At 38.1% G+C, this 23,589-nt stretch overlaps 1 protein-coding gene across 4 annotated transcripts; it reads left to right on the top strand.

Moving 5' to 3' along the window:
• The first annotated feature begins 9,734 nt into the window (after positions 1–9,734).
• PCDH18 (protocadherin 18) lies at positions 9,735–23,382 on the top strand. 4 transcript variants are annotated; one of them, XM_027103729.1, is made up of 5 exons: positions 9,735–12,681; positions 13,479–13,567; positions 13,658–13,821; positions 15,041–15,109; positions 21,424–21,527. In XM_027103729.1, the coding sequence occupies exons 1-4, from the start codon at positions 10,195–10,197 to the stop codon at positions 15,067–15,069; spliced, it is 2,769 nt and encodes a 922-aa protein (XP_026959530.1). In that variant the 5' UTR covers positions 9,735–10,194; the 3' UTR covers positions 15,070–15,109; positions 21,424–21,527. The 4 variants fall into 4 exon arrangements, with proteins under 4 accessions (XP_026959530.1, XP_026959529.1, XP_026959526.1 ...); XM_027103728.1 differs by lacking the exon at positions 15,041–15,109 and having other exon boundaries at positions 21,515–21,724; XM_027103725.1 differs by lacking the exon at positions 15,041–15,109 and having other exon boundaries at positions 9,736–12,681; positions 21,424–22,240.
• The last annotated feature ends 207 nt before the right edge of the window (positions 23,383–23,589 follow it).

Below are 23,589 nucleotides of genomic sequence, written 5' to 3'. Positions count from 1 at the left end.
CAGACATGGTAGATCTGTCATGTTTATCCTGCCCTAGAAGACAGGCTCAGGTGTCTCTGTTCGGGTTAAATAAAAGCTGCTTCACTTCTCACTTTTTGTTCAGCTGGTTGACCCTCATTATTACAAAAGCAATTAGTTAGGCTGGAATTTCTGAATCCATTGTAGACAGCCTTTGATGATCTTGCATTAGTCATACAGATTTGAGTTAGAAATATCTGTATGCTTTGTAAGTTGATTTCATTGTTATCAGTGCAGGTTTTGGATTGCATAAGCTCTATGGTGCTAGATTTTTCTGTTTGTAAAGATCCAAGATTCTATAGTAAATAAAAAATTGTGTTCTTTTCATAATAATAAAATATGTGCTTCTGATTTACTGAGAAGTCAGAGATGGAAGCATGTGGGAGCAATATGTAAATGCCAAGCAAGCTGTTTATACTGGGATCTGCTCCTGCATAATAATCATAATCCAATGCTAGCAGAAACCTTTTGAATTTAAAACACTGTAGAGTTCCAGCAAAACAGAAAGAACCACAGCAAATGTTGTAATTGCTGATTATTTCTGAAAAAATCTCAAATATATTTACCTTTTTTTTTTTTTTTTTTTGCAAAGCGGGGATTTCTATAAGCTTAGTATTATCCAGCAAAACCATTCTAAAACAATTTCACCGTGCTTTGGTGAACTGCTCTGCATAAAAATGCAGGGGGAGGGTTGGGTATTGAGATTTGCTTTTTTGTATTTCTATTACTGGAAGAACACATTAAAACAGAAATGCACAGCCATTTTGTCTAAGCAAAGTTGTATTGGGAGTTGTGGAAAAAGTGAATCTTATTTTATTATTTAATTTAATGTTAGAAATTCAGACCTTCTGTGCAGACTTAATGATGTGCAGTCTATATATGCTTCTTAAAATTTAAAGAAAGGTTTTTATTGTTTTTATTTATTTAGATGGTTAAGTTCAATACTTTTGGCTGAGAAAGATAAAGCACATTTTCTTGCCTTAAATGATGTTTCTTTCTTTGCCAGGAATGTTAGTGTCTTTCATATAGGCTCACAACAGAAAGCAGAGTTTCTAGAAAAGTTTGTCAAAATAAATAATATACTCTTGCGTACTCAATGTAAGCAGGATATCCAGGTGCAGTTTTATGTCTTCCTCCTGAATTTAGGATTCTACCCTTTACACAAGAAAATATTTGCAGAGAGTGACTTATCACTGGGAAGACTGGTGATGTTATGACCAATGGTGCAACATCAAAGAGTCCTTGCGTGGGAAGTGGGTTCCTTTGATCTCAGGTCAGTTTCTCTTGTACCACATTATGCTTCTCCCTTGTGTCAGTCCCCTGGTTGGCTTTTGCTCAAGCACTGGAATATTTCTGATTATAACATAAACAAGAATCTGAATGGCTACTCGCCTTTTCTCAGTTTCCCAGACTTTCTAGTTTCATGTTTTAATCTACAAATGATTGAATTGTGTTCCTTTCTAGATGAGCCTGGTTTCAGAGAAACCCGGATACCTGGGATATTTAGAGTCGGAAGAATATTACCTCTACCTTTCTTTACCTCCTCCGTTTTTCCCAGCTTTGCCTAAGAATCACTTCAATTAATCTTGTAGCATTAATAATTTTCAAGGATACCATCCAAAGGACAAAACAGTGATGATTTTTTCGTTATTGCAAGGATTACAATACTTTTCCATGAGATAATTCACTTTGATGGGTACTGATATCTTTCCCCACAGCTTCATTGTTTTGAAAAAAAAGGAAGAATTCAAAAATGGGACAGACTTTTTCATTTAACATCTAAGAAACAAGTAATTATTACTATATCAGAAGTAGATTTTGGATGCAGATACAAACATACAAATTCAATATCAACTATGTATTAGCTGTGTAAAAACTTACTTAAACTTTCTTTACCATAAAATGGTTCTAGGATTAATGTGGCAGACAATACCTGCTCTCCACGCAACAGCCACTCCCTCCTCTACTCTGTTAACTGAATCCCAATATTTTAGCACTTTATATAAACTGAAGGAGCTATACCTGGACCCCAGGGCTAAAATTTTGTTAGTCTAGGCCAATCATGACAATTCCCCTCTCCTTGCTAGAGATTCAAGTATCATCATGGGACACAAATCTGAAAAGAGCTTTAAGAGGATATCACTGGAAGGCTCCTGGAATATATTTTCTTCCTTGATGAAAAAGACTCTATAAAGAAAATACTACCTTTTTGTAACTCTACATTCAGCTGAGTGGGAAGACATTTCCTAGAATTGTAACAGCCATCTTGGGAAAGTGAAGGAACCCATGTCACGAAGGATAAGGCAGCACATTCAAGATGAAAGAGTAGAAAGATAGGAGAAACGTGGTTCAATGATGGCATTACTGAGATGCTTAACTATTCAATGTCAGAAGTGTCCTATCTCTGTACATCTTGTGTTTTGAGATAATAAACTCCTTCCTGTTGACACTTTGCTTGGGTTCTATTACTTGTATCCCACATGTTTCTAGGAATTATAAACATTTCATTATTAAGATTACAGTAAGAATTAAATGAGGAGATATATATAAAGCACTTGGTACATAATAGTGGTCAATAACTATTACCATTATTTTTATTGTGTTCCAAGACCTTGACATTTAATTTCCATGTGAGATATGACTATTTTAGATAGTATTTTTTATGACTAACTCATTCTAATTGTAAACTCTTAAATCTGCCCTCTTAATTACATTTTGGAGTAGATACTTTCCAAAATGTTTTACTGTTTTTAGGCAGATCTTTTTAAGATGGTTTAATGTTTAAAAGAGAATCTTCTTTGGAAATTAAATTCCTGTGGATAAAGAATATTGACTATAATTGGCTAATTTATTATAATTAATTTATCCAAATTCAAAATAAATGCTAGATGATAATAAAGAGGCACCATGTTGTCACAAATGGTAGCCTGCTATGTGCCTTATAGAAACTAGGCATCATATTCAATGAAAGCCTAGCACATTTCCTCAGTTTTGTTCCAACTGAAACATTTTCTGTATAACTGACATACATTCAGACATTTATTATGTAAAAAGTATGTACAAACTGTTCGTTTCTTTTACAGGTTATAAAGGAATCAGAAGTACACACATTTCCAGGGACCACCTATATAGCTAGGTATCTGCTACATGGTCTAAATTTATTAATCACTGATTTTCTCTATTTTATGAAATTTTAATTATTCTTGACAAACAGTGCTATTTGACAATACCTTGGACTTTGCCTTTTCCTTGTGAAATTAAACATCCCTCAATTTGATAACTTTGCTCTTGCTGCACTACAGATCCTAGATCGCTCCTTCTAAGAGTGATTCAACTGGTAGCTGGTAACTGTGAAGTGAATAATTTCTCACAAATTCTAAGTGAATAAAAAACGGGACATTGGAGCTGCAATTAAGCTAGCCATATTTACTAACAGTTTTTTTACAATTTTGATGGTAATAGATATTATTTTATAATTTTGATGGTAATAGATACTATATTAAAACCTCCTTTCAAAAAGCTTTATATATCCTAAAATAGCATGGATTTGATTTTCATTATTTAAGAGGATGTTAATACTTCTAAGTCATTTTAGTTCTCCTTTATACTTTTAGAAACGTTTTCTTAAGAGTAGACACCAGTCTATGCAGAGGGGGATACTCTTAGTTGGAAAAAAAATGGTTGGATGAATTAGATATTTATTAGGAACACTCAGAAGTATTACATGTGCAATGGATTTTAATATGAGCACAAAAGATTTAAGCACTGGCAATAAACTTTTTGTCTCACTTCCATTTCTTTATCTTGAGCTAGTGAAAGGATAAATAAACAGTGTACTGAAGATTTGCTTTCCCATACCACTGAGTAATGAAGGAAGACTGGCATGAAGAAAACAGAAAGCAAACGTGCCATTTATATATACTTGACAGATGCAAAACACTCAGAGATTCCTAACCATATACATAGGTACCAATATACATATATATGTTGACATTGGAAGTATTTTTGCCTTCAGAAATAGCTCTTCAAAAAGAATTAGATCTCTTTTTTTGAAAAGCATTTCCCTCCCAAATGAAAAATGTACTGTCTAAATAGATGAGGACGAGAGTAACTGGTATAAAACACTGGATGCAGGGCTTCCCTGGGCGCAGTGGTTGAGAGTCCGCCTGCCGATGCAGGGGACACGGGTTCGTGCCCCGGTCCGGGAGGATCCCACATGCCGCGGAGCGGCTGGGCCCGTGAGCCATGGCCGCTGAGCCTGCGCGTCCGGAGCCTGTGCTCGGCAACGGGAGAGGCCACAACAGTGAGAGGTCCGCGTACTGCAAAAAAAAAAAAAAAAACCCACTGGATCCAGACAGAAGCTCAGTTCTCTCTTTTTCTATGAATTTAACTGAACAGAGAAGTTTTCTTATATCCCTTCTACTTATATTCTTGAATAAATGGAATCTCAGCCTTGGCCCTTTCTATGGTAACCTTCACCACATGCCAATTGTCTAAACTCCTTGGAGGAGCAAAATCTCACAGCACATAGGATGTGAGTACCATTATGTCAGGGTTTTGACCACTTCGGACGATAGATTACTCTTCGTATAATTGCGTCGCAAACTTTTAATGTGCACAGGAATCAGCCTAGGATCTTATTAAAATGCAGAATCTGTTTGAGTAGGTCTGGGGTGCTGGCTGAGATTCTGCCTTTCTAACAAACTTCCAGATAATGCCCAGGCTGCTGCTCTATGGACCATACACTGTACAGTAATGCTTTAAACTAAGAACTCAGACTCAACTGACTTCAGGGCTGGCCCTCCCCCTGAGGCCCTCAAATCTTCTCAGCAGCAACTTGTGGAACATAATTTGTAGGCTCAGTTTCTGCCTCAGGATACTGTCCTGATGAGAAGGAAATTTAAGAGACTCATAAACCAGCTTTGCTGCCATCTAGTTTAACTCTGTGATCCTTCCCAAATTTTGACGAGGCTTCCAGTATATGCCCATTTTCAGAATGCTGGATCTTAGGTCTTGTTCTCTCCGTGTTAATATCGAATTTCATAACCTGTCTGCCTCAGAAGGCTTGAAGTTCTAAAATGAATGGCAGCTTACCTATATACCTAGCATCTGGACCCAGCTGATCGCCTGTCGCCAGCCCTTAAGTCATCTGCTGGAACTTGGCACTCTACCTTTGGCAGGACATCCCAATACTGATTGGCCACTCAGACAAAATTGGCCTAGCAGCTGTCACTGCATTTCATAGACTCCATCTCCTCTTGGCCTCCCACCGATGCTATGACTGCAAAGCTATGACTCCAGGTGTGTGGCCCTCCTGTGGGCATTTATCCCATTGTTTTGATCAGAATTCTCCTAAAATCTATTTCTGTTCTACAAGCCTCAGGATAATGTGGGATCCATTCTCATTTCCCAACCCTAGATCTTATGTTGATAACTCTGTCCCAATAAAGAGTTCACACTGCTTCGCGATTTTATATAGCATATTCTTGAATAGATTAGTAAATGGAATACAGGGAGGTCAACACGAAGAGATGTAATATGCCTGACAAAAGGCCTAATAGTGTTTTTTTAATTTTTATTTTTTAGTTAAAGTATAGTTGATTTCTAACGTTTCCGGTATCCAATAGTGCTTTTTAAATTAAAATCTTATTTGAGAATTTTTATCTTCCCTTGTCATTGACAAGATATCCTATCAAATTACATCCTGCTGTCCTAGCAGTATTCTGTGACATGACATTAAAAAAAAAAAAAAAAAGACACTGCTTATCACAAATGATTTGATAACAGGCAATACTAGATGTGTATCCTACCAAATATAGAAGATACTTAAGCACCTGATAGACTTCTTTTAACTGTATTAGATACGCTTCCATGGTTTAGGGTCTGGAGGTATACTTAAGTATATTTAATGGATCTTGTGGAATTTTCTTCCGTGAACCAGTACGTTTTCAAGATCACCATAGATCAGTACCGCTAGTTTTGTCAATTATGGTTCACAAGTGACCTTCATAAATCAAAAATGCAGAGAGCTTCATCTTTCCAGCATAAAATTATACAAGCATTTAAACCAAAAGCTTGCAAAGGAACAAGGACTGTGGTTATAATTTATGTTTGTTTTTTTTTTTTTTCTCTCTTGAATGGATGTTAGGAAGAAAACAGACACACAGAGGCTAAGAAAAGGAAACTAACCTTTGCTGTATGTTTACTCTGGGCCAGCCTCTATAGAAAGCAATTTTTAAATTCTTACAAGAATTCTTTATAGTAAATAATGATTATTCCCACAGGACTGGGCAGATGCAGAGAAGGTAAATAATTTGTTCAGGATTACACAGCTACCAACTGGTGGTACCTGCATTTGTACATGTGTTGGTCTCTGTAAAAAGTCAAGTGTTTTTTTTTATCTTAAACAGTTCCAGAGTACTGAGATTTCTTAACTTTACCAACTTTTGTTTGGTAAAGCTCTTGCTCTTATCTAATTTCCCAAGATATATGGTAGAGTAATTATTCAGGCTTGTTGCAGCCATTTGGTGTCAAGCAAGACCATGAGTTCCTCCTACAAGACATCTCACAACAAATGCTATGAGAAAGGTTATGATTGTATGTCAATCTGCAAGAAGATTCTGAGATCCCATATTAGTACAAATTAATAACTAAGAATTTTTAAACAAAATTCACATCTGCTTGTAAGAAATTTTAGTGACTGTAATTTTGTACTCCGGTACCAAAAAAGTCACTATCCTTCATGTAGTAGAGATAACACAAGCTTTACAACTGAGTCTTACATTTCCTTTCCTCCTCAGTAGGAAAGAAAACAATAAAAATTTAGAACTATAAAGCTTTGTTTTCTTTAAAACAAAAGCAATCACAATAAATGGCACAATAAAAGTGTTATTAGAGGTGACAGGATATATTGCATATGCCAGCTGGTATCTTTTCTCTAAGTTTAGCAATTTTCAGCCAACTTGGGCTGACGTGGCAAAAGGAGATTCGTGAATAAAATATGCACAACAGGAAGGAAGCAGCTGAGATTCTCCTCCAGGAGTTCAGTACGTATCATCACCTAGAGTGCCATAGTCCTCAAGAGGAGAAGCCACCTCCTTCTGGTCAACAAAGGCTGCCATATCAAAGGTGGACAGATTTTAAGGAACATACCATCACTGCTTCTTCAGTAAGATGTCTACGAAGTTGTTTTAGAGGGTCTACCCCTTCTTCATGACTTTGTAAAATTCCAGAAGAAAGTTCAATCCAATCATTGTTAGATAACAACTAACAGAAGTTTATCCTTTTTTTCTCTCCTGATACAAACCCTCTCACAAACACCAAGTGATATGGAAGACAGTTTTTTTTTAGTATTTTCTGTTCAGAGCTACCAAATAAGGACATTTTGAATTGCTGGAACTAATCAAAAGTTCGAAGGAAAGATTTAGTTTCTATTCTGTACTTTTTGAAAACAAGTTTGAGAAACCAGAGTAGTATATATTAAGGAGAAATCAAGAGCAAAATACTATCATGCAGGCATATATGATTCCCCAGGGAGAGACTGGCCAGCTGAAAATGAAGCAATATTTGGTAAGGATGACAGAGCAAGCGAGAAAAGCCCTTCCGCATGAAAGGATTCAAAGTTCTTTAATGATTTCCTCATGGAAACACATTCCTTATGAGTTTACATTAATTTACAACCTATTTTAAATATTTCAGTAAGTTACTTCTGAAGCTCTTTTTCACAATAATTAATTCTGTTCAAGCTCACTGTCAGAAATAAATGAAAGATTTTAAAGATATTTTTACTTGTTAAGCATAGGGGAAGATGTCTTTCACATTAAGGTAATCAAATCCATTGCTCTTGGGGTTTTGGGGGGTAGACTTACCAAATCCACAAAGAAAACTCTCCTAGAACTAATGGAATTAGATTACCTTTGAATTCTCACCCCTACTTCGAATAGTCACTAATTCCTTTCTTTGCTCTTTTGGTGTTTGCAAAGGGGTTCACTAAAGCCTGAATCGATACAATTATTGGCTCAGATCGTGAGAGGTCTATGCCGGATGGCTATGGGTTTCTAAAATCCCAGTTGCTTGTGGTAGTTTTCCCAGTTTGCCTATAGGGTTTGGGGATCAGCAATTTGAAAGGGCTACAAACTTGTGAAACAGTTTATTCATGGGGGCAGAATGTTCATCAGCGTGACCCAGTACTAAATACACACATTATAGGCATTTCTATTCTGCACAATTTGCCACACAGCACTAGTTTCTGGGGGTGTGTGGGGGGAGACAATGGCTTATAAAATGCTTTTGAATGCCTAAAAAAGAAGGAGAGGTTACGCTACGACTCCGACTCCTCTGCTTTCTTTTTTGGAAAGAACCATCTTAGTTACTTTAGCTGAGCTCTGCCGAGAGTAAGCAAAGTGGAAAAATCAGAAAATTACTTTTTTTTTAATATGTTTCTGGGGGCAAAAGAGAGAGTGGGAGAAACTAAATGGAAAAAAAGTGACAGTGAGATTATGTGAAAGAGCAAATATGCAAGTGGATGAAGACAGCTGAGGAATAATGCAAGAGGTATGAAAAAAAGCAGCAAGGAAAGAGCCATGATGATAAACTTAAAGGGAACTGCAGAGCAGAAAGAACATCATAAATAATCACATTTTCAAATAAGACTAACATGTCGGTTTCTGTGACCTGGGTAGAGCACAAACCTCCCATGATATTTCCTTAGCATTTTGAGGCACACAAAATGCAATTTTCAGCTCAGGCATTTTATTCTTCAATGTAAACAAGCTTTGGGTTTTTAAAATACATATCCTAAAAGTGTTTTCATACATAATACATATATCATAAAAATCTGACTTGTAAACTACCGAGTCCATGTCCCCCCAAGTATCCATCGTGAAGACTCACCACGGATCGATAGTACCTTATGGTAGAAATTGACACGCTACAGCATGAAATGTCTGTTACCAAAGGCAAATAGGATTTTTTGAAGTACAGGACAAAGAAACATCATAGCCAATTTTGCCCAAACTCTAGGAAGGAAGTGTTATGAGGTAGAACTCTATTGTTAATTAGTTTCAAATGCTTTGGTGTTCCTTTAAATCTTGCTAATTAAGAGAAATCAAGAGTGGAAAATAGCCCCTTTCTTATCTTCAAGGAATAAAGATGAAAGAAAAACAGAAAATGAAACCTCTTTTCTTGTTCTGCTCTTTAAAACAGAGCCCCAAGAAAATCTGCTTGTGCTCACAGGAGAAAGCCCCAAGTATTTACAGAGGGGGAGGGGAAGGAGGCGGGCTGAGAAGCATAATTAGAAGCAAGTTTTCACATTTTATTAAATTCCTCCACCAACAAAATCACTTAGAGGTATTTTAAGTTAAACCAGTACTTAAGGACTATGAAAAGCAAGATGATTGCATGTTTGTGGAAGAAGAAAGGGCAATTAAGAAAACCAGGCCAATTTAAAATGCCATATAAATAAAGGCGACCAGAAGTTGATTTAAAGTTTGTCTTCTGTAATTTGTCTCTCCTTTGTCGTGGCACGCTCAGAGAAAGTGAACGCGGGGGACGGAGGGGGGCAAGGGAGGGGAGGGGTGGAGGGAGGGAGCCTCTCGGACCCTCCTCCTTCGTCTCGCTCCGTCTCCCTCCCTCTCCCACCCATCCGCCCTGCCTTCCCTTTGCGGACTCCATCGGCTTCTGATTTGGAAGCACGCTGATTGGCTGGAAGCGATTCAACGCACGCGGGGCAAGAGAGCTTTGTCTGAGTTGAAGTGAAGTTGTACAGATCTTAGACTGGAGTCAGCAATCACGGGCGCTTGGTCTGCAGCCGAGCGGAGAAAAGGAGAAAGAATCGCTGGGGAAAGAGCCACTGCAGCCTCCGCCGGCGCCCTGCGATAGATGGACGCCGACTGCACAAGGGGGAAAACGCGGACGTGACACTCTTTCGCCTGCCAAGAGGACAAACAGCCGCACAAATGCAAGGACTGGACTCCATGCCGATTATATCTGGAAGTCGTGACACGGTGTGTATAAAACAAAAGTTTGCGAGCTGTTAATTGCTGTGCTGTGTTATTAAGAGACGCTTTCAAGTTTCGAGTACCAAATGTAGCCTAGCTTTAAGTTGCCAAAGGAAGCTGAGGGAATTGCTTTGCTGTTTTAACTTGCTCTGTGAGAGGAATCTCATAAAACTGACCGATGTACCAAATGAATGCTAAAATGCACTTTAGATTTGTTTTTGCACTCCTGGTGGTATCTTTCAACTCCGATGTACTGGGCAAGAATTTGAAATACAGGATTTACGAGGAGCAGAGGGTTGGATCGGTAATTGCAAGACTATCAGAGGATGTGGCTGATGTTTTAGTTAAGCTACCTAATCCTTCTACGGTTCGCTTCCGAGCCATGCAAAGGGGAAATTCTCCTCTACTCGTGGTCAACGAGGATAGCGGGGAAATCAGCATAGGGGCAAAAATTGACCGCGAACAACTATGCCAGAAAAACTTGAACTGTTCCATAGAGTTTGATGTGATCACTCTACCCACTGAGCATCTGCAGCTTTTCCATATTGAAGTTGAAGTGCTGGATATTAATGACAATTCTCCCCAGTTTTCAAGACCTCTCATACCGATTGAGATATCAGAGAGTGCAGCAGTTGGGACGCGGATCCCTTTGGACAGTGCATTTGATCCGGATGTTGGGGAAAACTCCCTCCACACGTACTCTCTCTCTGCCAATGATTTCTTTAATATCGAGGTTCAGACTAGGACGGATGGAGCGAAGTATGCAGAACTCATAGTGGTTAGAGAGCTGGATCGGGAGCTGAAGTCGAGCTATGAGCTTCAGCTCACCGCCTCGGACATGGGGGTGCCTCAGAGGTCTGGCTCATCCATACTAAAAATCAGCATTTCAGACTCTAATGACAACAGCCCTGCTTTTGAGCAGCAGTCTTATATAATACAGCTCTTAGAAAACTCCCCCATTGGCACTTTGCTGCTAGATCTGAATGCCACTGATCCAGATGAGGGCGCTAATGGGAAAATTGTCTATTCCTTCAGCAGTCATGTGTCTCCCAAAATTATAGAGACTTTTAAGATTGATTCAGAAAGAGGACATTTGACTCTTTTCAAGCCAGTGGATTATGAAATCACCAAATCCTATGAGATTGATGTTCAGGCTCAGGATTTGGGTCCAAATTCAATCCCAGCTCATTGCAAAATTATAATTAAGGTTGTGGATGTTAATGACAATAAACCTGAAATTAACATAAACCTCATGTCCCCTGGAAAAGAAGAAATATCTTATATTTTTGAAGGGGATCCTATTGACACCTTTGTTGCCTTGGTCAGGGTTCAGGACAAGGATTCTGGGCTGAATGGAGAAATAGTTTGTAGGCTTCACGGACATGGTCACTTTAAACTTCAGAAGACTTATGAAAACAATTATTTAATCTTGACAAATGCCACGCTGGATAGAGAAAAGAGGTCCGAATACAGTTTGACTGTAATCGCTGAGGACAAGGGGACACCCAGTCTCTCAACAGTAAAACATTTTACTGTTCAAATCAACGATATAAATGACAATCCGCCCCACTTCCAGAGAAGTCGATACGAATTTGCAATCTCAGAGAATAACTCGCCAGGGGCGTATATCACCACTGTTACAGCCACAGATCCTGATCTTGGAGAAAATGGGCAAGTTACATATACCATTCTGGAGAGTTTTATCCTGGGAAGTTCCATAACTACATATGTAACCATTGACCCATCTAATGGCGCCATCTATGCCCTCAGAATCTTTGATCATGAGGAAGTGAGTCAGATCACTTTTGTGGTCGAAGCAAGAGACGGTGGAAGTCCAAAGCAACTCGTAAGCAATACCACAGTTGTGCTCACCATCATTGACGAAAATGACAACATCCCTGTGGTTATAGGACCGGCACTGCGCAATAATACCGCAGAAATCTCCATCCCCAAAGGGGCTGAAAGCGGCTTTCATGTCACAAGAATAAGGGCAATGGACAGAGACTCTGGTGTGAATGCTGAACTCAGCTGCTCCATAGTAGCAGGTAATGAGGAGAATATCTTTGTCATTGATCCACGATCATGTGACATCCATACCAACGTCAGCATGGAATCTGTTCCCTACACAGAATGGGAGCTCTCAGTTGTCATCCAGGACAAAGGCAATCCTCAGCTGCATACCAAAGTCCTTCTGAAGTGTATGATCTTTGAATATGCAGAGTCTGTGACAAGTACAGCAATGACCTCAGTAAGCCAGGCGTCCTTGGATGTCTCCATGATTATAATTATTTCCTTAGGAGCAATTTGTGCAGTGTTGTTGGTTATTATGGTGCTGTTTGCAACCAGGTGTAACCGAGAAAAGAAAGACACTAGATCCTACAACTGCAGGGTAGCGGAATCAACTTACCAGCATCACCCAAAAAGACCCTCCAGGCAGATCCACAAAGGGGACATCACACTGGTGCCTACCGTCAACGGCACTCTGCCCATCAGATCTCATCACAGACCATCTCCTTCTTCATCTCCTACCTTAGAAAGAGGGCAAATGGGCAGCCGGCAGAGTCACAACAGTCACCAGTCCCTCAACAGTTTGGTGACAATCTCATCGAACCACGTGCCAGAGAATTTCTCATTAGAACTCACCCATGCCACCCCTGCTGTTGAGGTAAGATCATACCCTCCACCTATTCACTGACAAAGTCAGCTGTTAGTGATCAGAAGTTGTGTGTGTGTTAGTTCTTAAACGTTTCCATTACTAAGTAACAATACTAAAGATATGCAAATTAAATAGGATACCAGTTACGTTATGTAGGTATAGCAAGTATACACACCTTTTGCATACTGTCTTAAGTTTTTCATAAAGAATTTACTTGCATGTACCATGTGTAATATTGAAAAGTAAATGTGAAGCTAGCAAAGGACTATCTAATTAGAGTCCCCTTATCCTCAGATTATGATACTTCAAGCTAGAAATAAACAGGCTTGCTATATTCTCAGTAGTTGTGGTCTCTAAGAAAAATAAAAAACTGGGGTCTCCAAAATCCCATCTCAGTGCATGTGTATTTGTTCAGCTTTTGAAACGTTTCTGACATTATTTTAACTACATGTGTTAGACTGTATTTTACAGCATTTTCCATGCATTTTTATAACTGATCACTTGAATCTGAACTATAAGATAGAAGGAATCAATCAGTTTTCTATAAAGGAGTCCTCTTTCAAACAGAGAATGTCAGCTGTACGAGAGCATCCACATTTCTCTGGGATGTGTTTCAGTTCTGTTTGGTGGCTGGCTACATGGTCCTTCAGAGTCCAGCATATGTAAATCTTTAAAACGGAGATAGTATTAGAAGACAGAATTAGATAATTAGCGTGAACTAGTGAGTAACTGTATTTGCTTGCTTCAAGCTTTTGAGTACTGGGGGATTTGTTTCCAGGAATCAGTACTGTCTGTTTCGTTTCCAGCAGGTCTCCCAGCTTCTTTCAATGCTTCACCAGGGACAATATCAACCAAGGCCAAGTTTTCGAGGAAACAAATATTCCAGGAGCTATAGGTATGAATTTCCCTTGTGCTACCTATTAAGTCTCAGACAACACGAATGCTGAAGACTAAAAACTATACTTTCTCTGATTTCTCTTTCTAGATATGCCCTTCAAGACATGGACAAATTTAGCTTGAAAGACAGTGGCCGTGGTGACAGTGAAGCAGGAGACAGTGATTATGATTTGGGGCGAGATTCTCCAATAGACAGGTTGCTGGGTGAAGGATTCAGCGACCTGTTTCTTACAGACGGAAGAATTCCAGCAGGTAAGAGCGTGGTGATAGAGAAATCCTTATTTTCAGATCGAATACACCAGTGAAGTGAGCAATTTCTCCCGTGCTTTTATTTCTCCTTTGTTCTTTGCACTAAAGTATCTGTAATACACACACCATTAGCCGTGAACATAGACTGAAACAATTTTAAATTGTTTAATTAAAATTCATAGTAAACAGTTGGTAGAGAAAGGGAATAAGCAGGAGAGCTTAAGAGGACAAGAAGGAAGGAGTGGGGAGAGGAGGAGAGAAAACGACCCCACTCCCCTCCTCTCTCTACCCCATCTACTACCGCCATAAGACACTCTTGAGCAACTCTGTAAAATTACTGGGTGGTTGTTTTTATTCAGAGAGCCTGTTTTGGTGCCTAGTGGTGAACTGGACTATAATTTGGAGGACACATTTCCTGTGATGGGAACCAACTCGCATAATCAGAGATTAAAATACACCAGAGAATGGTACACTTTAATCACTAAAAATAGGAGAAAGAATGCATCTTTGTAGGTGGTAGGCATGGAATAATTTTGCCACCTTTCATTTTATGTGTCCACTGTAAATGGAAGAGGAACAGAAGTCCAAGAGGGGAATTTATAACTACACAGCTAGATGGAGGAGACCCTATTAAGTTACGAGCTATGTTTTCCTTAGACTCCCTTCTCTCTCATCGTGCAGTAGAAACTCTCAGATCCCGCAGAGTAAATACTGACTGCATCACTGTAGCAACCCTGTCACTAAAGACTGTAATAATATATCAACCCTTAGAAACATATTCCTTTGGCTACTTATGTTTCTAAATTCCACAGAATGTTGATCAAATAACTGTCACTTGACAAATGAATAAGTGAAGTGATAAATGAAAGAAAGGCAGAACAAAACTATATTACCTTGCTGAGTCTGTGGAACAACTGCTGTCTAAGTACAGATAAATAAGAGAGTTTAGGAAATAGACATGGGAGAGCTTCAGAGAGCCAGAGAAATTCAGTGGAAATCAGTACATAGGAACTCTCTCTCTCGTAAACTGGAGTAGTAGTGGCGGCAGTAGCTGCAGCAGTATTAATATTAGTCCTAGCAGTCGCAGCAGTGGTTACCAGCGACGCCCTAGTACTTACTCTGGGCCCATGAGGAATTCTATACTTGAACAACCTCTTGCAACACTTTGACACAGGAATTAATGGTGGCGGTAATAACAGTAGTGTTCATATTTTCTTTTTAGATTTGAAAACTGAAGTTTATAAAGGTTAAAAAAAAGTATCCAAAATCAAGCAATTTGTACATGATAGAGGTGAGACTCGAACCTATCCCTCTACTCATTAAACACTAATCTATCAAGAATAATATAAAGTAACAGGTTTTTATTTTTTTGTAGTATGTTGAATGTCATGTTCTTACATTCTAAAGTTTTACAGTACTACTGTCTGTAACCTATTAAATGCTGCTTATTTAATTATGCTATTACCGTAATAGATACTGCATTTCTGGCAGGATGAATGTATGGGAAGGACTTCTAGTGGCATGAAGGGCTATAATCAATGTACACTGAGAGCCGAGACACTTACAGTCACCCATGGTGTCTTTTTCTTTTTTTAATGCATAGACTCCTGAAAACCTAGTGGAATACCTATGGCCTAAGACAACGTGCTCAAAGAGAAACAGTTTTATCTTACCCATGAAATGAAAGAGCGGGCTGAGTTTCTATGATTCTGTGATCCTGATAGAACTCTAATTTTGAATACTGATCCCTAATTTTGAATAAGATGATGTCCCAAATTACATTATTTCATAAAACATAACATCATGGGTATAATATCAATTATCTCATTATATATGTTATTTTTTCAATTGTAGAAAGTTGACTCATTGACACAATTCTATCAGTATAGTTAAAAGGAGAATAACTGCTCCTACTCAGATAACCTTGCCATTTCTGAGCCTAAATTATACCTTAAGTCCTTTTATAATTCTGAGATTGTATAATTCAATAGCTAATCATGGTCTAATTTTTTAAAAAAGGGCACGACGCCTCTTTCACTCTATCCTATATTTTCAAAGTTACCACCACCAGCTATGTTCACGGCAGGAGAGTTACCTAATGCTTGAATTAAAGTAATTAAAATAAATGTTAAAGAATAAAGACATCTGGGAAACAACAGGCAGACATTGATAAACTCTAGATAATAGTGAGTCTTATTTAGTGAGTAACTTGAGTCTCCTCCTAAGTTACATTTCTTTTCAAAGTTAGAGGCTCACCGTTATATTATCACCAACACCAGTGAATATATAGATAATTCTTTACAAAAAAATTCCATATTTACACAATCATACTTAATCTGGGTGTGTGTGGTGGGAGAGCTGGGGTATGATGTCGTACTGCAATAGATTGTATCAGAGTACATACACTTCTGCCTGACTAGCAACCTGTCTCTATGTGGGGTGTTGTAGAAAGTATTCTAGAGGCATAGAGCACCAGGAAATCACCAATGATCCATAAAATTTCTTAAGCTTTATGCATGGCTGGCTATTAGAAATGTGCATAATCAAATATCTGTACAAAGATAACCATCCCTTAATTATGAACAACATTCTGATGATACATCACCCATATTCTGGCTTATTCTTCCCCATGGCAGCTTCTGCTGGCACATTAGGGTGTAAAATTTGTGATTTGTAAACTTTATATTCCCAGGAAATATCCCAAGTAGAAAAAAAAATAGTAAAAAAAGTAAGTCCACATCTGAATGCCATTAACAGAAATCAGCATAGTTTTTCTAAAGCATGAATATTTTTAGAACTTCAGTGTCTTATTCCAACAATGTTTTTCCTGCATTAGACTGTGATCAAATATAGATTATGTTATGTTGCTCTGCCTGCCAACAGGGTCATTTCTGGTCATTCATGCTATTAATTCCCACAGGAGGATCCTGCATTCTGAGCAGTAAAGTCAGCACGCATTTTTGTCTGTTGGCTCACGTTTGTCAACATACTTTCTTCCTTACTCAGTCAACTTTGAACCACAACACTACATACACGCTTGCAAAATCTCACTTTTCCCAAAGTGTCAGCTGCACCAGGATGTTCTTGTGATACTCCTCCTTGACTGGGCGCATTCCATTTTTTTATCATTGTGTCATCTGTGATTACTTAATTCAAACATTTGTCTTTAATTCTATGTCCTCATCATTCTCATGGCTGGTATCCTACTTCCGGCCTTTCTTCCATGGCTGGTTTTCTGTACCAGCACATGAATTGATATTCACTCTCCAGTAGCTTCTTTCCTTGCCAAATCTTTCTTTCATACAGCTTGAACAACTTTTTCAGAACATTTTAATTTATACTTTTTGTTTCAAAAGCAATAATTGACTTTTGTTGCCTGGAAACACCTAATTCAGCTATTTATCTGGGCATTCCAAGGCCAATGAAATCCACTTCTAGCTTATTAACTTTTTTTTTTTTTTTTGTATCTTTTGCAATAGGCAGAGCCATCTCTTCACGTAACACACCAATCCTTTGCTCATGTCACCTTTCTACCTGAAAAACTGGCTTCTCTTCACTTTGTCTTCTATTCATCTCTCAAAGTTTGTTTCAGGTTGCTCTTTCTTTAACTACTTCAGCATCCGCCTCTACTCTTTTTTCTTTTCTTTTTTTAAATTTTATTTTTACTGAAGTAGAGTTGCTGTACAATATTATATAAGTTATAGACGTACAATATAGTGATTCCCAATTTTTAAAGGTTATACTCCATTTACAGTTATTATAGAATATTGACTGTATTCCCTGTGCTGTACAATATATCCTTGTAGCTTATTTATTTTATACCTGTTTGTACCACTTAATCCCTTACCCCTATCATGCCTCTCCCCACTTCCCTCTCCACTGTTAACCACTAGCTTGTTCTCTACCTCCGTGAGTCTGCTTCTTTTTTGTTATAGTCACTAGTTTGTTGTAGTTTTTTAGATTCCACATATAAGTGACATCGTACAGTATTTTCTTTTTTTAACATGTCCTCATCATCGTATAGTTTGGCACGTTAACTGGGCATTTATGACCTCATTTGTAACACTTGATTATTCTTATACCAGAAGCCATTTGAGGGCAGGAAGCTATCATAGCACTTTACATATGGCAGGCTCTTAATAGATAATCGATTGATTACTCAATGACTAATGGCTTGATAGATGTTAGGCATATGTTTTTCTCCTTATGTCCCATGCTTGCTTCCTGCCCTACCTATAAGGTCTAGCACAGGGGCAAAATTGGCCATCATGCTGTGGGAAAAAAGAGTTCTCTATTTCTCCATGACTTTCCCTTTCCAGAGGAAGTTAAACCACCTGACAGAGTTTTCAAGGAGCAACAGGAAGGTTGGCCACTTGCACCACTAGCCAACAAGCTCTGGTTCATTGGATATGGTGTGGAACATCTGTGGCACTAAGTTACATGTACACTGAGGATGATTTCAAACAGTTGAGTCTCAGGAAAATGGTTGAAAATACCAATGAAATTAAGAAATGCCCTCTTCTGTGTCACTGCTCTTCCATCTCTATTATTTTGGCCCTCCTTCTCTCCATTAGTCTTTATTCATCAATTTTTCATATTTTTTGAATTTTAAAATTTTATGTTAATTAACTTTTTTATTACTAAAGCCCCATTTATTTACTGTGAAGTTATAAAATAGCATTCCCTGTCTAAAAACTCCTATGACCAAATTTATTTTTAATATGAACTGTTTGAATCACCCAGATGGTACTGATGGTTATTTTCATTATGTTCAGCTCTCTAGAAAGTTGATCATGCTCAGAATTCTTAGAAGCTTGTGTAATTTTTCCCTTTTCCCCCTGTCATTAAACATTAAAACAAAACAAAGCCAATCAAACAATTAAGTCCTTCCCACAGAATTAAAGACCAGAAAACAAATGAAGAGGTGTCATCAGATCTGTTCCCCTTCCTTCTAAAAGGATGTGAGTAAGACAATATGGACAGGTCTTCTTTCCAAATTCAGAGACTCAGGGAATTAGGGAAAAAAAATTCATTACCACTTTGATAGTTATTTCAGCACTTAGAAAACCTCACTGCTATGAAGGTATTCCAGTTACTTTCAACACATTTTGGTTTTGTCCACATTTAAATGATGAACAACGATAGCTGGTAAATATTTCCAAAGAGTAATAATGCATTAAGTCAGCACATCTAAACATCTTTTTATTCTTGCTTGTTTAAATTTAACCCTTCTTCATAGCAAAATGACACAAGGATTCTCAATATTGCTGTCTCTCTCTCATGCCCTTGTGATTCCTATGGGATTGGCATTCACACTATCCAGCATCTTCCCTACTTTGAATTTCTAGCCTTCCTGGCAAGCAGACGTTTCTTCTCACAGTTCTAGCTCTCATTTTTGTCCCTTAATTTACCCCTTCTCTATTAAAAATTGAGGCCCAGAATGGATGAGGTATAAGGACAGAATTATCTTCAAGGCTCAAATGATGAAAAGCAGTGACTTCCACACCTTTGAACAAAGTCCTCTACTTCTCCTTTCCTGAAAGGCAACATTTATTCTTCACTTTTCTTTTTTGTGCATAAATCTTTTCCAAAATTTTGTTTTAAGGCATAAGAACACTAAATACGGGATCTACCCTGCTAACAAAGTTTTAACTGTACAATACAGTATCATTAACCGCAGGTACAGTGTTGTACAGCGGAGCTCTTGAACTTAATCTTGCTGAACTGAAAATGTATGCCTGTTAATCAGCAATTCCCCATTCCCCCCTCTCCCTAATCCCTGCTAACCACCATTTCACTCCTGGATTCTATGAGTTTGACCATTCTAGATGCCTCATATACAGGGAATCACGCAGTTATCTGTCCTCCTGTGACTAGCTTATTTCGCTAAGCTTAATGTCCTCAAGATTCGTCCACATTATCACATATTAGAGTTTTCTTCTTTTTTAAGGTGGAATAATATTCCATTGTATGCATATACTACATTTCCATTAAACATTCAGTGGGCATTCAGGTTGTTTTCACATCTTGCTTATTGTGAACAGTGCTGTAGTGAACAGAATAATGCTAATCTCTTCGAGATCCTGATTTCAATTCTTTTGGATAAATATCCAAAGATGGGATTACTGGCTCATATGGTAGTTCTCTTTTTTAATTTTTTGAGTAACCTCCATATTATTTTCCATAGTGGTTGCACCATTTTACATTCCCCACAACAGTGTACAAGGGTTCCCAAGTTTTCCTCACCCCCACCCCCTCACTTGTTATTGTTTGGGTTTTTTCGTTTGTGTTTTATTACAGCCATCCTGTAAGAAAACTGGTTTGAGGCGATTTCTTATTGTGCTTTTTGATTTGCATTTCCCTTATGATTAGAAAATATGTAGTGAATGCCTACTCTATGCAGACACTTTAGACCTTTCCCAGGTGCTGTGGGTACACCAATAAGCATACTGGACAGCTAGCTTCCCCTGACCAGGGATTTGGCATTGTTCAAGAGTCAGCCTTTTTTTTAAGCAATAACTTGGGAGGAAGAGAAATCTTTCTTAAGCAGCCAGATCTACAGAATTAGCTCTGAATATGTAAGTATGGCTGATATCAATCCAATTTTCATTCAAATCTAAGATAATTACTTTGCATTTTCTGAATTCGGTCATTTGCTCTAAAATGAAGTCATGATATTGAAGAGACCTAAGCTGTCACTGAAAAAGATGGACAGTTTGTGGAGTATGTTTTACATCTCCACATTTCTTGGTGGTTCTGTAGTTTAGTTATCACATTTGCCAAATTTAGAGTTTTACCCTCTTCATTCTTCTGCTTTTCTCATATCATCGATTATTTTCTAAGAGTGTACCCACTCACATTCCAACAGTGCATCATAACATCTGGAAGAACTAACCAATGGTTTTTCATATTCTTCATCTTTTGATGACTTTTCCAACTCTTTGAATTTCAAACCTCTAAAAGACTTCTTAACGGGGTAACTGCAGATGCCTGGTATTTGAGGATAATTTGCCCTGCTGTTTTAAGGAACAAGTCGATAAATAATCCAGCATACTTGTAAGAGAGATTGATAAGTATAATTACCTGATAGCTTATTATATTCTCAATGCCTCCATTAAAAGTAAAATAGGTCAGATAGACCTCAATATCTGGAAGGTACTCAATGGTATTATGCAAGGTTTATCTGGTGGCATTCTAAAGTTATGGATTTCCCCTTACAGCTCTGGGTTTTTATAGAGTTTATGTTCAGCAAATATTTCATCACCCACACCTTAGCTCTTTTCCAAACTTCTTCATTAGTAAGTTGCCAATCCATTTTCTCATCACGTGAGTAGCAGACGATATCCCTGAGAAGTACATGAGTCATAACCCTCCTTTGCTTATCTGAAAGACAAAAATATATATATATCCCAGGTTCATAAAACCAGTAGTCAAATCAAAGTTGTAACTGTAGTCCACCTCATATGTATAATAATGGGTTAGTATCATGGTCATAGTTTAAAATTGTCTTATTTTATGTTTTAAAAAATAAAATGATAATTTTTTCTATTATTTTGAGTCACACGAAGTATAATAACGAATCCCCACTGCTTTCCTTGAGTACAGCTATGAGGCTGTGCACGGAAGAGTGCAGGGTCCTGGGACACTCTGACCAGTGCTGGATGCCACCTCTGCCCTCACCTTCCTCTGATTATAGGAGTAACATGTTCATTCCGGGGGAAGAATTCCCAGCACAGCCTCAGCAGCAACATCCGCATCCGAGTCTCGAGGATGACACCCAGCCAGTAGATTCTGGTGAGAAGAAGAAGAGTTTTTCCACTTTTGGGAAGGACTCCCCAAACGATGAGGACTCTGGGGATACCAGCACGTCCTCTCTGCTCTCGGAAATGAGCAATGTGTTCCAGCGCCTCTTACCCCCTTCCCTGGACACCTATTCTGAGTGCAGTGAGATGGATCGATCCAACTCTCTGGAACGCCGGAAGGGACCTTTGTCAGCCAAGACTGTGGGTTACCCACAAGGGGTGGCGGCCTGGGCGGCCAGTACGCATTTTCAAAACCCCACCACCAACTCTGGCCCCCCACTTGGAACTCATTCCAGTGTGCAGCCTTCTTCAAAATGGCTGCCGGCCATGGAGGAGATCCCTGAAAATTATGAAGAGGATGATTTCGACAACGTGCTCAGCCACCTCGGTGATGGCAAACATGAACTCATGGATGCCAGTGAGCTAGTGGCTGAGATTAACAAACTGCTTCAAGATGTCCGCCAGAGCTAAGAAATGATAGCAAAGCATTTTTGTTTCCATATCTGTGGAAACAGGGGACAGCGAAAACCCTGAAAGAACTGGCATTGCCACATAGTTGCATTTATCATAAATGTGTCTGTGTATATTGAATATTAAATACTGTATTTTCGTATGTACACGATGCAAGTGTGATTATTTTAATCTGTATTTTAAAAATACATTTGTACCTTATATTTATGTGTAATTTAACAAATTTTATTTTTTTACTCCCATGACAAACATGCGTCTCCTAATCATGTAGAGAAACTAGCCACTGTTCAAACCTGATATAATATTCAACCACAAAGTATAAAGGCACTGCTTAGATTAGTTATGTTGGGGAAGAAATTGTTATGCTGAAGGAACAATCCCACTAAAGCATTATTCAATTCTTAGTTCTATTAAGTGATCCAGCTTCTTTTTTCTTTAACTTTTTTAAAAAAGCATCAAGAAAAATGTTTAACTCTTTTATTATTGTCGTTGTTATTATTTTTACTGGTCTCTACTCGTTCTGGTAGTTCAACTCTTACCGTAAAATTGAAACATGAGGTGAAATTTTATTTCAGGACTGGGAAGTATCTTTCACAGACAATGGCGTAAAACAACAGGACTAGAATCCGTTTTCTCACTCCCAGGCTCCTACTACTCCAGGGCATCACACTGACCTGTTCTTGAGAATATTTCTCCTAAAGTATTATCATCTATTTATAATCAAGGTAAACAATGAATTTTATTCCATCCTTGTAATATGAGAGGTGCCCCAAGGAAATGGAATCTGTCTTTTAAATGGATAACAGTGTGTATTTTAATAGCCTAAAGTATTAATGGACAAAAACAATTATGTCGGTGTCCCTCCCAGGGTAGTAAATATAATTGATTTATCCTGAAACTCTTCTATTTGAATCTTCCCCTCTCCTCTCACAATACTTGAACATGTTTATTTTTTGTAATGTTTTTTGCTATAACTCTTCACTCTTAGCTTTTGTCTCTAGTGCATGATCTCATATTTTTGCTTTTATTTTTAGTATAAGAACATTTATAAATTTACAGTTTTTGTTATTGCAAGTCTGTTTTACTTGTTGTGTGACAAACGGCAAATTCTTTATTTATTGTGCTGTTATCTCTCTGTGTGGAATGCCTTGGAAAGGGAGATCGTTGTTATTATGACTGTTCTCATTTATGACCTAGCTTCTATTAATGTTATTTCTATGAATACATTATCTTGATTGTACTCTCCAGAAAATTTTACTGTCAATGAAAATAAAAGGAAAATTGAAGTAAAGTTGAAGAACTGTCCATACATCAGAGTCCTGTTCCTACATATGTGTTCAAAAGTTTTGCATGAAGCATACCCCTCATGAGAGGGTAATTCAGAGTTGGGTTTTGAATAGTAGAGAGGGAATATTCAACTGGCTTGGAAACAAGAGAAACCACAATGGAAAAGGAATGAATTTGAGATCTGTAATGGAAATGAAAGCAGTCTACCACA

The sequence above is a fragment of the Aethalodelphis obliquidens genome, unplaced genomic scaffold (assembly GCF_003676395.1).
Source record: "Aethalodelphis obliquidens isolate GAN/ISIS:26980383/991018 unplaced genomic scaffold, ASM367639v1 scaffold6, whole genome shotgun sequence".
NCBI classification, from domain to species: Eukaryota; Metazoa; Chordata; class Mammalia; order Artiodactyla; family Delphinidae; genus Aethalodelphis; species Aethalodelphis obliquidens.
The sequence above is the reverse complement of the archived record's forward strand: the minus strand, read 5'-3'. Positions and strand labels throughout refer to the sequence as shown.

Bases quoted from the DNA above. Each gene is read 5' to 3' on its own strand.
- PCDH18 (XM_027103725.1), top strand. From the start codon at position 10,195: ATGTACCAAATGAATGCTAAAATGCACTTTAGATTTGTTTTTGCACTC. The intron at 12,682-13,478 runs GTAAGATCATAC...TTTCGTTTCCAG, and splicing joins ATGCCACCCCTGCTGTTGAG to CAGGTCTCCCAGCTTCTTTC. The intron at 13,568-13,657 runs GTATGAATTTCC...TTCTCTTTCTAG, and splicing joins AAATATTCCAGGAGCTATAG to ATATGCCCTTCAAGACATGG.